Source organism: Etheostoma cragini, chromosome 16, assembly GCF_013103735.1.
Source record: "Etheostoma cragini isolate CJK2018 chromosome 16, CSU_Ecrag_1.0, whole genome shotgun sequence".
NCBI lineage: Eukaryota > Metazoa > Chordata > Actinopteri > Perciformes > Percidae > Etheostoma > Etheostoma cragini.
The window spans coordinates 15,387,968-15,406,607 of record NC_048422.1 but is presented as its reverse complement, the minus strand read 5'-3'; the positions used below and the strand labels follow the sequence as shown (position 1 = coordinate 15,406,607).

The 18,640-nt window shown below is 38.2% G+C and overlaps 1 protein-coding gene across 7 annotated transcripts in view; it reads right to left on the bottom strand.

Moving 5' to 3' along the window:
• Positions 1–18,640, bottom strand: part of rgs3a (regulator of G protein signaling 3a) — a 130,529-nt gene that overhangs the window by 19,255 nt on the left and 92,634 nt on the right. For all 7 annotated transcript variants that reach the window (XM_034895622.1, XM_034895624.1, XM_034895623.1 and 4 more), the window contains one exon: positions 10,915–11,904. In XM_034895622.1, coding sequence (XP_034751513.1) covers positions 10,915–11,904 — 990 coding nt within the window. The remainder of the gene's footprint in view (positions 1–10,914; positions 11,905–18,640) is intronic.

Below are 18,640 nucleotides of genomic sequence, written 5' to 3'. Positions count from 1 at the left end.
GTGTGTGCATAACATTCTACAAATTTCCTTTAGATGGTGATCCCAACGTCAGGAAACACATAGTTCCAGAAATTAGGAACTTCATCATGCAATTGTACATTCTATTACATTTTTATTCTAGTTCTTCTATCTGTGAAAAAAATAACTAATTTGAATATATCATATAATAAAATGAATTATGACAGCTGTTTCTATGTTGGCGCTTAAAAGCAAACCATTTGCATTACTGATGTTAGTAAACCATTCAAATAACTGGACAGAGCCTGCTGTTTGATGATAATCTTGGTGATGTCTTGCCCTTGATAAATATCTGCACTTCCTCCTAGATCTTAGCCAGCAAGTTGAAACAAAATTAGTAAAAGGAGACAAAAACAAAACCCTGTGCTCTCTCTCCGAGGGGCATTGTAGGACCAATGGAGCTTTTAAAAGAGCCAGAAAATAAGGGATATTTAGAAAAAAGATTTAATAAAAGCCCAAACTGATGTTTATACAAAGAAAAGTGGGACAGGGATCACAAAACCAAATTCTGAACTCAGTTGAGAAGTTTTAATGATCCTAAAGCAATCTTATCCGTATATGAAGCTGGTGTCTACTGAAGTTTTCATGAGGTTATGATTTGGGTTCTCAAAATGTATTTATAAAGATATTCTTTCAGCATTCTTTAAGATTGTTTTTTCTCACAGTTCTTTCCTCGTTTTATGAAAAACTTTGATTTAAAAGAAACTTCCCTGATGTGATGTGTAATGGCATAACTGCTTTAATGCCCTGTTTTGTTTTTCATTGTTTCTATTTACATCACAGGAAACATTGTCCAATCGTCCTTTGCAAATAAAAGGATTCTTTTGGGTGAAATAAACTTGCAAAGGGAGTGTGATTGTGTATGTGGATATGGGTGTGTGTGTGTTTCTGTGAGCTTGTGTAATTGGACGGCAACTGAACACACACTCACAAACAAAATACAAATACAAACACAATGGCGAAACCACAATTTTCAGTTATATCTGAAAATAAACTCAGTGACCTACAGACAGGATAATGACTCATTTCTACTCAAACTACATAATGAAAGCAGATACAAAAGATGCATTGTCTGCATGTTTGTGTGTGTATGTGTGTGTGTGTGTGTGTGTGTGTGTGTGTGTGTGTGTGTGTGTGTGTGTGTGTGTGTGTGCGTGCGCACAAAGAGAGACCAGTTTGTGTAATTTTGTGAGTGTCTCCTCTGCCTCCTCTTATTCAGCTTCCTGCACTTCCCATTTCACAGGATGTTAATGAACAATGACCGTGCAAACGTCACTTTTCTGAGATAATCAAGTTACTTTAAAACTGGTGCTATCTATTAAAATGTTATTGACATTTTCTAACCAGCGGATGACTTTCATTAGCACCAAAGGCCCAATGACTTCCAATTGGCTGCAGTCACAACGGGTGAACCATGAACACTGGCAACATACATTTTTTAATTTAATTCAATAGCTAAATGACCAAAAACTTCTAACTAAAGCCAGTAATCTGTTGCAGCCAGATACTGAGGCTTCTTCGTTGTCAGACACATGGGGTAATTAACAAAGATGATGAATTTGTCACTTGCAGTGATGAAGCAACAATAAGAAAATTGATGAAACACAATGAATATACATATTATATACATGATTATATGATTAAATAAATGAATAAAAAGCTTAAACACAAAAGGAAAACTGTAATTAAATGCCATTTTGTAAAAATGTAGTTTTCAAAAAGAGTTTTAAAAGAGGACAGTAAGATAGCTTGTTGGATTCCCAATGGAAGGTTATTCAATATAATTATAAAGCCCTCAAGGGAAATGCCCTACTACCCGGTGTCTCCAGCCTTGCCCTGCAGGGGACAGAGCATTAGCTGGTTTGCTGAACTGATAAGGTAATGATAAGGTTAGAAGTGCAAAAGTTACAGATAAAAGTTACACAGAGTTGCTCTAAAAAACTTGATAGCTTTTAGTTTCAAACAGGTCACAAACCCCGGTCTCCTGGGTGAAAAGTCTGGTGTTTGTTTGACCCATCCACCGACCCCCCCAACCTGCCATCTTATGTGGAGTTTTGGCACTCCTATTCGTCACCTCACTTCCTGCTTTGCTCCTGTCAAAATTACTACAGCTGCTAGAGTTTATCACCATTATAAATTTAGATATGGGTCATAATTGCTCCTTGAACAACTTATGATGTCCTTTTTCAGGTGGAGTCTCTTTATGGGTTAATGCTGTTGTGATACACACATGATGTATGTCACTATTATCTATTCACAGAGGCCATAAGGGTTTTTACTATATGCTATTGTTCCTAATAATAACAATAATGATAATAATAAAATAATTAAAGCTGCAAGCAGCGTTGGATGGGCCATCACTGGTCTGCGCACGTTTTGGTTACTTACAAACGCTCCTTGCGACCATGCGTTAGCGCAGCACTCAGACACTTCAAATCGTCACCAATGAAAGGGGAACTCCCTGCTGAGTTCAATGATACCTCATACGAGACTCTACGTCAAACAGTTAATGAGCTGTAAAAGGGGGCATGGCCAAAGCATAGGGGTCTGTGCAAACCTTTAACAATAAAAATGCAAGTCTCTGCTGAGTTCATTGACACCTCACATTAGACTCTACCTTAAACAGGTCACCAGTTATGAAAGGGGGCATGGCTTAAGCATAGGGGGCTGGCCAAACCATCACCAATGAATGGAAACTCTGCTGAGTTCAATGATACCTCACACAAGGGTCTACATCAAACGAGTCATACGTTATAAAAAGGGGTTTGGCTACATCATAGGGAGGGCCGGATTAACAATTTCCTGTGCCCTGGCCAACAACTCAAGGGCTCAAAGCAACAATTGCAAAGTTGCTATCATCAAGAGAATTTAGCCTACACAAATCAGACTTCTGCATAACTCAGTGGCGATGTACTGTATTTACAATTGTAGTACAATTGCCACAGCATGAAGTGCATTCAAAAGACAGAACAAATGCACATAACATTACTTTTTAGAATTAATCTTTCACAGAACTTGGTGGCTACAGAGTAATTATTAAAAGAAATTTGATTCTGAAAATAATTCACTCAGACCAAAGCCAAAAAATAAATGAATGAATGAATAAATAAATAAATATATAAATATATATATATATATATATATATATATATATATATATATATATATATATATATATATATATATACACACATACATACATAAAATAATTTTAATTGTTTTGCTATTTATTATGTAAACTGTGAGAAAACGGAGATATAGATACTGAAGAAAGGCAAACTGAATAAAGATGATTAAATGTGGGACATACTACAGTTTTTTTGTAATCAACCTTAAGTGACAAAAAGCAAAAGCAAAAACGGTTATTCAACCCAACTAAATGTTTTATTTCATGATGCATTGATTTCCCTCTCTTTTCCTCCAAGGATGATTGTTCCCTTGACACTGTTCCCATCCTGAGAGGACAGCATGCTCCCATCATCCCACTAGCATTGTTTGCCCTGCCTCCTGCAGAGTGTGAGTGATTGTGTGTGTCTATGTCCTATTTCTGCATGTACTGCCACACGGTTGCCTGTGTCGAACATTCAAACCTAACCTAACCTAGTTACAGAACTGGCATGCAGATTAAGTATGGTGTGTTCTTGTTACAGTGTCTCACTGTATGCATAATTTTTACACCAGAGACAGAAAACACAGAGACTCGAACAAAAAGTTGTATATCCTACACACACTAACAACACAACAATTTGCAAAGAGCTTCCATAACATGGTCCTGAACGAGAATTTGCAGGTTCAATTACTGATTTCAGGTGATGAAGGTATTTATTGACACTGATCTCACCATCTTTTTGAGAATTCTTCCTCAAATGATCTCAATAAGATAAGACAAATTTTGGGAAAAACCTTGAGAGAGCAGGTCAAATAGTGTGACTATTTGCACAGTCACATTTTTGAACAAGTGAGACATTATAAATACAAGTCAGGATTCTGCAAATCTGTGAACTGAATTAAACCTGGATCTTTACAATGGCTACCCTCTATCCTTACCATTACGTTCAACAACATTATTATGGTTGAATCACTTTCCACTGCATTTCAATGTTAAAGTATTGCTTGTATCTCTATGTGCTGATATTTATCTATATAGCATATACAGTAGGTCAAGTCAACTTCACTCAGTATTTTTAACATTTTTAATCCAAAGGATGTGCATTTGTTAGTGTGTGTGTACGCATATAAGAGAGACCATCAATCAACATTTATGTAACGGATTCAAGATTCAGCCAAAATACTGCTATGACAACGAGCACTGTAAACACCTCCATTTATGACACAAGGGGCCTTCTGGATCCTCTCTTGGATTAGGTGAACATCAGGAGAGGGCTTTGTTGCACCAGTGACAGCATCCAAATCCTGTCACTTAATGACCTAAATGCATACAATGTAAGGGCACTAAGGTGAGCAGAATGCGTGGGTCGGCTGAAATAGGTCCAGTTACTAAGTGCTGACATGACATCAGGTCATCACATCTTTCGAAAGAAAGACATCATCAAATTCTCGAACACTGTTTTCATTTAAAATGTCACTGAGGAAATGTGATTGCTGATAATAACTGTTGCATATTCCCTTAAAGTGGTTACCATATTATCTTACGTTTCATGTGATGGCTTTCGGTAATTGTATTAGTCATGTTCATTGTCATCTTTATTTCCTCAGTTAAACCAGCTGAGACTAACTGAAACAATGCCCTGTCACACCATTTGGCAGACTGCATTGTATGCTATTTTGTCCTTTTCCATGTACAGCATTCACAAGGAACAATGTCCCTGCTGCTACATTGTCATTATTTTTTTTCAAATGTCAGTACTTTTAGCGAGTGTCAAGCATAGAAGCAATCTGTTACTAAGAGGAAAAAGGGACTGAGCCATATGCCGCTGTGTGTTGTAATTCAATGTTTGACTTTTTCTCAACTTGCTCTGTTCAAATTGGTAACAACCAAGAAACAACATATTTTTTTAGAATCAAAGGAAAGGCTATTATATCCCTCATTTTCATTGTATTACAACATCAGAGTTAATGGATGGAAACAGTGTGTTCCCAAACTCCTTCACACACAGATCAAAGCCATAAAAGAAGAAACTACCCAGGTAGCCCATTAAAGAAAATCAATAATTACAAACAGCCAAACATTGCTAAAACATAATGTGTCCTGCATGTGTTTGCAAATTCTGACTCTCAACCCATTTTAGCACTTTGAGTTTTAAACCTTTAATCAAACATTAAATGTTTCTTTCAGATATAGTACATACAGGTTTTTGTTTTTGATGCCTCTATCCATGTGTCTGTTTCATTCAATATTTTAAATTAATTTAAATATGAAGTGTAAGGACAGAAAAATAAGATCACAGAAATAAAGCAATCAAAAGAGTCCTTAATATTTATCAACCATTGATCCATCGATAGGACTCCTTCATATAATTTGAAAATATAAGAATTATGTGTCTGTCCCAAAAGAAATTTGATTACAATTTGTTTATTTTTTATTATTACATTTAATGGATGCAAATTATGTGTATCAATACCTGACTGCAATATCTCATGTCTGATTGTTTTATTTTTCTCTTAATGTGCAGTCCCCTTTTTTGAGGGAGAAAGAAATCCTAAATCTTCTGTCTTATATAACTACTTCCTTTAGGGGCAATCATATATATTGCATTCTATAATATGAGTGCACTCTTGCGAGTAAAGTAAACGTTATTTTATTGTCAACTGTGACGTAAAACACCATAAACTGAAAAACATCCCATTCAGTTCCTTTGCATTTTTGTCAATATACACTTGAGTGACTGGACACTCTGTTGACTGTCCTGGAAGCTTGTTCAGTTTGCTCAGTAAATATTTACATGTTACCCATTTAGAGTTTTACTGGACATAAACAGTCTGGTTGCATCTCACATGGATTTGAACCCTGGTGACATTTTGTCTCTTCCAGGCCAAAAACAGAAGACAACTGCTCTTGTTTAACTATACTATCAATTCAGTGTTCCCCAGTGCTATCATTGAATATGTACTCATTCTGATGTACAGTACATCTTGGCCCCCAGCAAATGACCTGTGAAATGTATTTTGATTTACATTTGGACAAAACACTTAAAGGGATTCTCATTGATGCCTTGTATTTTTAAATTGTTTCCACGAACCTCTAATGTACTTCCTTGAGTAACAAATGCACTATTATTAGCTCCGGTCATGGGTGCTGACCCACCGCAGTCTTGATATCAACAAGTGCTGTGTTCTTTCATACTATGACCTTTAAGCTAAGAGTTAGGTAGCTACAAATAACATGGCTTAACAGTACCCCAAGTTTACTTATATTTTTCTACATGGCCTAACATAGCAGGCTTAGGTTCCTCTAACTGTTTATCTCGTTTATCCAGGAAATTGAAGACTCACTATACTCTGAAGGTTCAATACTCCAAACATGTTGTTATAAACTCATTTTTGCGTACTTTACCCTTTGTATGTTATTCTAAAAGGTATCTTAATAAGGTAAAACAAATATTATTGCACAGACACTTTATTATAGCCCACAGAACAGGCATTGTAAAAAGAAAAAAGTTAAGTCAGTCCAGACGTAATAGTAATAATAATAGAAATAATGATAATAATAATAATAATAATAATACAATAGCTTGCATTATATATCATCTTTCATGGGGCCCAAGGAAGTGTTGTACATACGGAGGTAGAAAAAAATAATTAACACAACAACAACAAAATAATAGTAGTAATGTTTTCCGGAGAGAACCAATTTTACTAAGGAATGTTTGTACACATATGTCTGTATGGGTGTGCTTGGATTTAGCCTTTAGGACAAAAGTGAGTCACTTAGATTAGATAAAGCTAGGTGTACTGTTTGCCCAGTAGTTTTACAAATATAGAATAACATGCAGTGTTTTGCATAGTTCTGACAGTCGTTTATTTAGATTATCCCTGTTTCACTCTTCTTTCATCACCAGACTAAAGTGGCAATATTTAAATAACTTTAGAACATTAATTTAGTTGTGCAGTAGCCTACAGGTTTGTTTCAGACAGAAATAATAGATGGGCTGATTGTGTGCATGGTGCACCAACATTAAATGGTAATTGCTGTCTAGAGTGTTGAATTTTGAATGCTGTTCAAGCCAAACAAGAGACGTCATCTCCCTCTTGTTTCCACTTATAATATAAAAAATCCCTATCATTAATAAACTATTGTATTCACAGTTTTACATTTAGATTGTGTCACAAAAAGGACAAAAGGATAGAAGCAAATGTTGCTCAATCCGATTAACAGTTCTGTATCATTGTGTTCCTCACCGTCTGTAACAAAAGTCAGATCCGTAGTAATGTACAACAATTAATTTGTACAACAATTTGTATTCATCCTGCAGAGGTCCCTTGCCGCATGTATGTGTATGTGTATGTGTGTGTGTGTGTGTATATGTGTGTGTGTGTGTGTGTGTGTGTGTGTGTGTGTGTGTGTGTGTGTGTGTGTGTGTGTGTGTGTGTGTGTGTGTGTGTGTGTGTGAGTGTGTGTGTGCGCGCGCGCGCACACTGCATCATACTGGCAGCACCAACTGTTAGCAAACCTGTTTTCAAGTATGAATGCATGCTAACCTATTTTCATTTGTACTCTGCACCCCCGTATATCCTTGATGTAATGCAGGAGAGTAAGCCATCACACAACCACCAGTAAACACATTAAAAAATTCTCTGCCCTAACATCTGGAAACACAGCTGATATTTACCCAGATTCCAAACAAACATTTAGACCCCATAAACAAAATGTTTGGCCTGCCTAAGCCAAAAGCGCTGCGTCAGATACACACGCGTCTGTTCTAACAACCTACGCGTGGATGCGACACATCCACAAACTGAAACAAGATGATGGATAGTGTGGTGAGGATTTGAGGGTTTGGACAGCAAGATGACAATTTTATGTAATGGTCGGACTGGAAAGAACATGCAGTGGTTTCGGCCAGTATGGCTATGTATGTGCATGCAGCATCTGTTGCCTTGTAATGGATTGTGGACTGTGAAACAGATCAGTGAATCCTTTCTAAGTTACTTCTGGACTCACATTCTTTTAAATATCCGTTGTTGTTGTTTTACTACCGTAAACATTTTAATGGTGCTTTTGTGGGGCCTGTGGTAGCAAAACATTCTTTGTTGACATTTATAATACTTAACCAAGGCCGGTCTTTATTTTTGGCTATGTAATCTAAAAGAGGCTTTACAAAGACCATTAAGGTATTGTTAAAACACATCCAATCTTAATACTGATATGACAGATATGATCTTGAACAATCATTTTTGTCATTCTACTGTTTGTTTTGCATTTATACCTCGAAAAGGAAACATTTTTTGTTGAGGAATCACTTTATGACTTTGTTTTGAAAAGTAAAATTAAACCAAAATATGAAATCTATTTCTTTAGACCTGCTCTCTGTCTCTCTCTGGTTCTCCTTGCATTGATGATAGGCCACTAGAGACATCAAGCTAGAGGAAAAGATACAGAGCGGAAAGAAAGACAGGACCAGAGTTGCTGCTTGTTAATGGGCAAGTAAACACTGCCTGGCAAGACAAAAGCGAGGTGACAGGCAGAGATAGACAGTGAGGGGGTTCACATTATAAAACGTCAGACAGTAGAGTCACACTGTGTCTTTTCCTCTTTCACACTTCTTCCTCTATAATGCAACACACATAGGCCTACTGTGCAACTATTTGGCTTTGAAAATAAGCTTCAGTAAAGTCAGACTCAAATTATTAATGCACACAATCCAAAATAAAAACCATGCACTTGCTACTTAATGCTAGCTCACATTGAATTGTTGGACTTTTGAATGAATCAAAATTATCAAACAGTAGCAGTGAAGCAAAGGCTTACTTGTTGTTTTGTCTAAATTATGACTGTTTTTTACTAAAATAATTAATTAAATAATAATATTGGAAATTGTATCATATTTTCTAAAACTTTTAAAGCCATCTTTTAAAAATGCACATAAACAAAGTTGTAACAAATTCTAATTTAGCCCTTACTTATCAAACTTTTAAAGGAAATGTTTCATTCATACCCCTTTACAGGGACAACCGTTACACCACTTATATGTAAGAACTGATTATAACCAGATTTCCCTCACTGGAATACTGCATATGAGCACCAAATCAATTTGAAAACTTGTTACGATGTCATGAAATAAAGGCAGAGGTTGGACACACACACACACAGACACACATGTGCACACGGTGCACAAGATTTATGAGCGACAGGGGATTGACAGATCATTTTTAAATAATGGAAACATATGCCTGAAAGCTGTGTCCATGACGCCAAAAGGTAGTAAAATTATTCTTGAATCTGCCAAGACCAATAGGCTCCAGTCCTGTCTGCTGCATTCCTTCTCTGCACAGCTCACACACACTGCCATTTAAGGCTACCGAGTGTGCTGACAGACTTTTGGAAGGAGAGACAGATAAAACAAAGAAGGTTTTCTGATATTCTAAGATGAGAGATTGAGTACTTGATTGCCTCCGTCATTTGTGTGTGTATCAATTACATCTATGGGATATCTCTGGAGCTCTGATATCACTGTCATTTCTATTTTCTCCCCATTTGCCTTCAATCTTTTTTTGAGTAACAGTCATTGCCAAAATGCATACTGATGTAATAGGTGTGCAGGTGTGCAGTTACTTTAAATAGTGTTGCTGGGAGAAATGAGTGCAGAGATGATGACCTGTCTGCATTCCAGATAAAGGGTAATAAGTATAATAAAATAAATAATAGAATTATAAACACATTACTTCATAGATAACAGGAAAGCGAGAGACACAAAGATGTGTTAATCAATGTGCATTACTCAAACTTGGCCAAAGTGAAGAGAGAAAAGATGTGATGCACACTTACAGTATGTGAGGCTGCAAGGCAAACTGGCTGTGACGCATGCTTTCCCTCTGTCGGCCAACTAGAACAACAACTTCCTGCATTGCAATGAATGGCTCACTGCGCAACTCCTAAATTAATTATTTAAATATATTGAAAAAATATATTCAATTTTGTAGTACAGTATGCAGAAAATAGTTGGTAAAATACATCAATCAATTGACTATCAAAATGTCATGGTAGTCTCATTTTTCACTTTGCTACGATGCTTTTGTTGTACATAATGGCACAAGTATGTATGCAAACATCAATGTATTTGTCCTTTCTTATGAAGAGATGTCAGTGTTTTGTAAAAAAAAAAAAAAAAAGTATATATATAAAAAAATTAAAAATAACAACAATCCCATTTAAATGAAGCTGAGTGCTTTTTCTTGTGCAGTAAATATTTTAACATCATTAACCCACATACAATTTTGAAACTTGAATGCATCCTTAATTGGTAAATCTTTTTTTTGAACTCCAGTTAGGTAGAAAATAGTTGTGCAATTGATCAATATTTGTGAAAATTTGTGTTAAAAATAGTACTGTAAATTCAGGCACAAGGCTGTCCTAGTATTCAACTTTAGTTGCAGTACACTGTTCATATGACAAAATATTCAATGTTAGATTCAAACACTCCTTTGACTACATGATTCTTTTGTACTTCCTCTAATTAACCACTAGATGTCACCCTTTTCCAGAAACCATTGAACTGAGCTGCTGGATCACTCAACCCTGCTGATGCAATAGTTAGGAAAAGATGTTAGCACTATTACAGACCAAATCCCAGTATAGGTGTGTGTGTGTGTGTGTGTGTGTGTGTGTGTGTGTGTGTGTGTGTGTGTGTGTGTGTGTGTGTGTGTCGAACAATATCTGTATTACTATAACTTTATTGCTGCATGACTCAATATTTATCATTATTTTAGTGTGCTTACCTTCCTCCCAGAGAACAGCATACACAGCTGATGCATGGAGCCTCCGTTCTTGGTCAGCTCTTTCTTCAGGGTTTTAGGTGATGGGAGTGTCCAGCCGCCCTTGTGGTGCCCTCCCCCCGCCTCCAGGCAGTTGATGGCATTATCAGAGGTGAAACAAGGCGTGCGGGGGTCTTGAAGGAGGCTCCCTTCACTGTGGGTGCGCCTGCGGAGGGAATTCTGCACACTGAGCCCCCCTCCTCCATGCTTTTCACAGGTGGCCCCCTCCACCATACTGCGGCGCTTGCTGTCGCTACGCTGCAGGTAGGCATCATCACTGTCATCTTCATCCTCCTCCTCCTCCTCCTCATCAGACTCCTCGTCTTCATCTTCATCGTACTCTTCTTCGTCAGTGTTGGGTGAGGAGAGGGCATCAGCGCTGAAGGAGCGGTCAAGGCGTAGTTCAGGGATGACGAATGAAGATGAGGAGGAGGACGGGGGAGCGTTGGTGTCTAGTTGTTCCGAAGCATTGTCCTCATCTGTGTTTGACACCACCAGGTGTAGGTTGACCTCCTCTTCATTCCTTACTCCTTCCTCCTCTCTTCCTTCTTCTACCTCTTTCTCTTCCCCCTCACTTCCTGCACTCTTTCTGCTGGCCCCATCATCTTCTTCTTCCGCTCTCCTGCTATCCAAAGCATTTGCCTCTCTCCAGATCTCCATCTCGTTACCCTCCATGCTCCTCCAATCCTCGCCCTCGGTGGAAGGAGGTGGTGTGGGAGGCACCTTATGTCGCTCCTCAGATCCCACCAGACCCCCGAGAGGCATGTAGATCTCATCCAAAGGGGTGAGAGGATCTGAGGGGTGAGGACTGCCCAGGGTTGGGGGCTCTGAAGGACTGGATGGATACAGGCTGCTTTCCTCACCTTCTGAGCTGCGGGTGGGCAGATGGAGGCACATATCACCTCCTACTCCGCCCAGCTCACAGGAAGGGTCATCAAACTTAGGCTCCAACATCTAGAAAAAGGAACAGAGAAAAATACAGGGAGAGAGCAGTTGGTCAAAACTGTTTGACAATTAATGCACTGTCTATGTGCGTAAATCTAACGAGTTTAGCTCAGCATGAATGAGATTTACTTCACTGCCATGAGAAAATCCACTTATTGCAAGTATTTCATTAGCAGTCATTGAATTTCGTTTAGAAATATCTCTGTCGGGCCAGATGTTGGAGTGATCGAGCTGTAACGCCAGGACATTGATGTTTGTTGAGAAGGTCACAATGTCAGATTAACTGATGCAAGACACAGCATTCAGTCTTGCATGACCTGTGAGCTTGGAACTAGAGTTGCTGGATCAGGATTGTCTACAAACATGGCATCATGTAAAAGTCGGAGATGAGATGTCAAGATGCCAAGGAGATATCACAGATGCAAAGTGTTTTTTTTTTTACCTCGTGGGATAAAACGGAAAATTGTTATTCCCAATGCTCATTTTTGTTCATACAACTGGCATAAGGCTGAACTGCTAGAGACACACACACACACACACACACACACACACACACATTGTTATATCAGTGCCAGTGAGTTCAGATTGTGATTGTTTTGCTGCTATAGCTACTGCAACACACTGGAGCTTGCTGCACTGATTCAGTCAGACCAACTGGTACTGTGTCCTTGGGGACCGTAGAATTAAAAAAACAACCCAAACGTGTTAGCCTCCCATCTGTTCACTCATTCCTCTTGTCTCTGATATGTTGCTATCATTTTAACATAGTGTAAATTTCTCTCTAGCCCAAATGACCACACACATACAAGCCCTCCACTGCCCTCACCCACTTCCCTGGGCCAGAATATCCCTGTCACACACTAATGTTTTCACACACACAGCAAACTATCTGTCCTTACCCTCTGCCTTTAGCAATTTGTCTATATGACCTCCTTCCCAAAATTAGTGAGTCAAACTTATTTATAAAGCGCTTATCACAGATAAAAATCTGAAAATGCTTTACATAAAACATGCAGCATAATACATGTTAAAACCAAAATACACAATTAAACTGACAAAGTAATAGATAACAAATACATTGCAGAAAGATTAACCAGAAGAGTGTTTAAAAAGGTAGGCATTCAACAGATTTTTAAAAGCCTCCACAGAATCAGCAGACCGGTTGTAAATGGTGCTTTAACCTATTGCAGCCCACAGTGCACTCAGTGAGTGGATCATTACAAATGCATTTTGAGTGGGCCAACATTGTTCATACCCACAGAATTGTATTTCCAATTTGACTAAAGATCACAAAGTTTGGGAATATGTAAAATTGAATTGCAGAAAGGTTCATAAAGTTAGGCACAAGACCTTTTTTTCAATTTGATGTAATGATTCTTCCTACTGAGTTTGCTTTGGTCAAAATAAAATAAGTATAATTACATCTAGTAGTTACAGAGTATATAGTATATAAGTCAAGGAGAATACGTGGGTTCACAAGGTTAATCAACTGTGTGTGCAGTATTAAGGAGATGAGAAGAAAAAAGTTTGAAAGATATTTAATATGGGGAATGTGTTTTTTTCCCATATAAAGTAGGTTTATAGAGTGGATATGAACATTGAAATTTAACATGACATGAACTTAAATACAGTCCATGGAAATAAATTGCGGTAACAAAAATATCTGTTATTCAATGGGTTCATGACTGGATTTGTGAAATCACAAGTCCTCCGCTCAGTCTACAAAATCAATTCAGCAAGTCTTGTGAAGGGCATCATTGTGCTGGTTAAGTTGTCCCACAATGACAAGCTGGAGTCACAAGATGCTATGCTTTAACTGGAGATAATGCTGCCTCTTTGGAGACAGCCCCCATGATGTTTCACAAGCTGTTTGTGTGCTATTGCAGCTTAAATTAGTTTCCACAGATACTTTTGCCCTGGTTATATTCTTATTATATTTGTTGACCCGCATTCATGAACTCTGCAATTAACTTTTAGGACTTTCAGTCAAACTCCACTTAAAATAAAACATACTAATGTTATCCATACTGTGTGAAATTGTAGCTCAAATAAATATTGTATTAGAGTGTTTGTGCCAAAAATAAAATCTGTCTATATTACTTTTTTATGGAGGGCCTGGACTAGAAGCAGCAGATATGTACATAATTACTTATATATTAAACGGTGTGAATTGGGATCTGTATATCGGTACAATCTAAGTATGCCTAGAGAACACCAAGGTCTTAGATTAAGGTTGCTGCAACAATATGACCTCATTGTTTTGTAATGGGGGCTGTGGAGAATCTCAAGGCTTTGTTCTGAGCCTTTTTCTTCTCTCTGTGTACACATACTATCACTTCTTGAAACTGTATTTACTCATCAAACCAAATAATCTCTTATTAACCTTTACTTCTGATGTCTTGCATCAGACTGAGATGTTACGGAAATGTTCAAATGTGTTTGTCATGTAAGCCAAATTAAATCCCATGACTGGAAACCAATGCTTTGCCTTCTTGGGCGCTATGAAAATTCAGTGTAATGTTCATATTACGGCATAGTGCTAAGTCCAGAAATAAAGTTAAACAACATACTATGCATATGAAGCGAGACCAACCTACTTCAAACTCATTTATCTACTGATGATTACTCACCAAAAAGAGATTAGCCCTTCACAAACAAAAGACAAAGACTAGATGACTTTCTGACAGTAACAGTTTCACTACAAAGATGACACAGTTGTAGACATTGGACAATAACGGTGAGAACCAACACCTTTTCTTTGACCAGTTTTCTTTAAAACTCAGTTTTTGATTGAAATTTGACATATTTTTAGGGGGAGTAAAGGAGCTGGCTTTGACTGCAGTCTCCATTATTGACAGACATACCTAAAATTTTCTCTCTGTCTCTCTCTCTCTCCTTGTGTTGTTTAAGAGTCAGGGTAAATTGGATCGTGAGATGGACAGGCGGATTTGTGCAGCAACAGCAGTAATGCAGGCGTTATAGTCGACGGTTGATGAGGGAGCTAAGCCTCAATTTACCTGTCAATCTGCATTATAATACACACCCAAAGCTACTGTTGAGTAGTGACCTAAAATATTGGGGGATGGAGCTCAGACATCCAGAGAGAGCTAGAAGAATCGCTCCTCTTTTGTAAAGGAGTGAGTTGAGGTGGTTTGGTCATCTGATCAGTGTTATGTTATCTGGCTTGAAAGGCCATAGGATTCCCCTGATAGAGCTGGAAGAAAATAGGTTGCAGGGGGAGAGGGTAATCTGGACTACCTTGCTTAGCCTGCTGCCACCGCAACCCTGCCCTGGATAAGCAATAGAAATGGATGGTTGGATTGATGGATGGATGGATGGAAGAATTCACAAACAAATGTATAAATCTTGAAAAATCCAAGGTCCCATAGATCAGTACTGAAAAATTGTTCATTGGCCACTATTAATTGGCAACGCTGGCACTGTTATGTTTTTAGGATGCCTTCACTGAGAAGCACCACCCAAGGTTAATTAGACCTTTTGCTTGTGTGTTTGGGTGGTGTCAGTTTCATTTACCATTTTTCCCTTTTGGCCACTGTGGAGCCCTTTGAGACTAGAGCAATGACTCAGGGCTATATATAAACTTGACTTGATGTGCATAGATATCTACAACTGCCTTAAGGTGATCCAGACCTCTAATTTTCCCTTCTTACTCCCTCTTAACCTTCCTGTGACCTTAATGGTTCACAGTAGTGTTACAACCAAGACATCAGAGCTTCTTACCAATGCAGTGCGTGTATGAGTGGTATTTTTAGAATGAAATTCACTTTCATAAAAACACCCATAAAGTAAAGTCGCTGTCTTAATCCCTTTCTGCCCCTCCTTTTCCTGTTCTTTGTGGCCCAAGTCAGAATACAGTAGTAAAAAAAAGAGAGAAATATTTATTTTTCTATCTGGCCATCATACATTTAAACATGACGTCAACACAGACAGTTTTTTCCCTTTCTTTTTCTCGACTTCATTGACCCCATCTCTCTTTCCCTGTCTTACATACATAAATCCCTGACTGTAGAAGATATGGCTTCAGACACAATGGAGCCACCTGTCCTGTCCGATACATTTGTTCGTTCTCACACTCTATACAGTTGGCACACGCACACAGACACACACACACACACACACACACACACACACACACACACACACACAATCAAGCCTCTTCAAATTAACCCTGTCTTTCAAGCCTGTCCTCATGTATTACATGAAAAAGCAGAGACATATTAACAAACTTCTTTATCTTCAAGACATTTTACTATGCCCACACTCTTTACACTCATTTTCTTTCTTCAAAAGGAAATTAAATGATAAATGAATGGACACAAGCTAGTGGGTAATTTGCTTGCGTTGATGTGTGTGTTTATGTGCATATACAACACACAAACACGTGTGTACTCAAATAGGTCTCAAAGTCATCAATGATTCACACGATTACAATCTCTAACATTGCCAATAAAGCAAAGAAACAAAACCAGCACTAAAAGGCAGGGAGAGTGGGATGCAGGGTAAGATAGTGAATAGATGGAGGAGACAAAGTGGATAAGACAAACAGAATGGAGGAGGGGAGTCAGTGAATGGCAACAGCACAGAAATGAGATGAGTAAGTGGAAGAGGGCAGAGAGAAAGAAACAGAACAGGAGAGGAGAGCTTGGAAAATGTCCATCTTGTTGTTTTTTTTATGTCAGTGAAACCATGAACAGCATTACTAGTCTGACAATGACCTAACAAGCATATGAGCACCTGACACTAACCCTGCCAGGCAACATTTCAAACAGACACAACACATTAAAATGAAGCTACAGTAAATAAGCTACATTTAGTTAACATGAGTTTCCAAAAATAATCTTGGAATTGTTTTATCCAACTAGATATAAGATATAATTTAATGCCTTGTTAGCTATCTAACTCATTGTGTTTGATGAGCTAAAATTATGCTTCATCATGTTAGAGATTATGCCAGTTATTTGTAGGCCAAAAGGGGGCCTTACTGGCTACTAAAATATTTCTGTCACAAGTTAACTGGCCCATTGAATTTTACTTGAGGTCATTTCACATATTTTACACAATTATTTCTTTGTATTGTGCAGAAAACTGGGGGCCTTTGTTGTATGCCAAATCCCATTTTTCTCTCCTCTTTTTCTTTCAGATATCTATTGTCTCTGTCAAACATTGGCAAAACCACCCAATTTTGTGCAGACATTCATTGTCCCCAGAGGATAAATCCAATCCCTTGGTGATTCCCTGACTTCAACTAGTACAATTAGTGAAGAACCCCCCCCCCAAATAAGTCAAACAAAAGGATACTTTTGGGGAAGATGTCTAACAGTTCTAAAGCTTAATTAAAAAAACAATTTCAATTTCAACTTACATCCCCAATTCATTTAGTATTGGAAAAATGGTGCAGTAGACAAGGTTATCTCGTTAAATTAGCACTAACGCTTTACTTGACCTTAATTTGAAACTACCAGATGTGATGGATCCAGTTGTCAGCCATGCCTCTAATGATGTGCGTCGGGATTTGTTAGAATAGTTTGCCTCAGCCAAGACACGGAAGTGTGCTCCCAAAAAAATCATACACCTTGGCTAAATGAGGAGCCACTGACTCTCAGAAAGAGCTGCATAAAAGTTGAACGTCAGTGGCGCCATACTAATCTTAAAGTTTATTATAGGGCATGGCATGACAGTCTTGACAGGCACAGACTGACTTACACACTTCAGCAGCCAGTAAATTGTAAGGATTTGTCCGCATATGATTTTATGATGTATTTTTATGAGAGAGTTGAGGACATCCTCACTATAATACCCCAGTCAAATGTTGTGGGATTAGACTGTGCTATTACAGGACCATCTTCTACAGGACAGGGCCCCTCTGAGTTTGAGCCAATTTCTTTGGCTGAGTTAACTAAAATTATTGTGACTGCAAGAGGTAGCACTTGCTCTCTGGACCCTTGCCTGCCTGGTTTGTTAAAGAACTATGGTGAACATTAGGATTGTATGTTTTAGCTGTTTTAAACCTTTTGCTCTCCACAGGAGTTTCTCCGGCTTGCTTCAAATCTGCGGTGGTTAAACCATTATTGAAGAAACCAAATATGGATATAAACTCGTTGGAAAATTAGAGACCTATTTCTAATTTGGCCTTCTGATCCAAAGTCTTTGAGAAAGTGGTCTCAAATCAGCTTTGAAAATATCTGTAATGTAATCATCTTTTTGAGCCGCTGAAGTCTACTTTTCGAGCAAAACATTCTACTGAAAAGGCACTCACAAAAGGTGGTAAACGATCTGTTACTGGCTGCTGACTCATACCTAACATCTGTCCTTTTGTTGTTAAATCTTAGCACGGAATCAAGAAATACTTCGGCATCTCCGGCCAGGCGCGTAAGTGGTTGAGATCTTACATTTCAGAAAGATCTCAATGTGTGTTTTATAATAACACATTTTCCGACCCTTCCCTACTTCAGCACAGGGTTCCACAGGGTTCAGTCCTTGGTCCACTGTTGTTTTTGTTACACTTAGTGCCATTGAGTCAGATCATTTGTTCTTTTGGGATTGCTTTTCATTGCTATGCTGTGGATTTACAAATATATTGCAACAGTTATAACAGTTATTACAACAGTTATTGCAGGAAATGCATCTGATTCGGAAAAGTCTGCATAAGAGTCTGCAGAAACTGCAATATGTCCAGAACAGTGCTGCTAGGATCCTGATGAGAGTGCGAAAGTATGACCACATC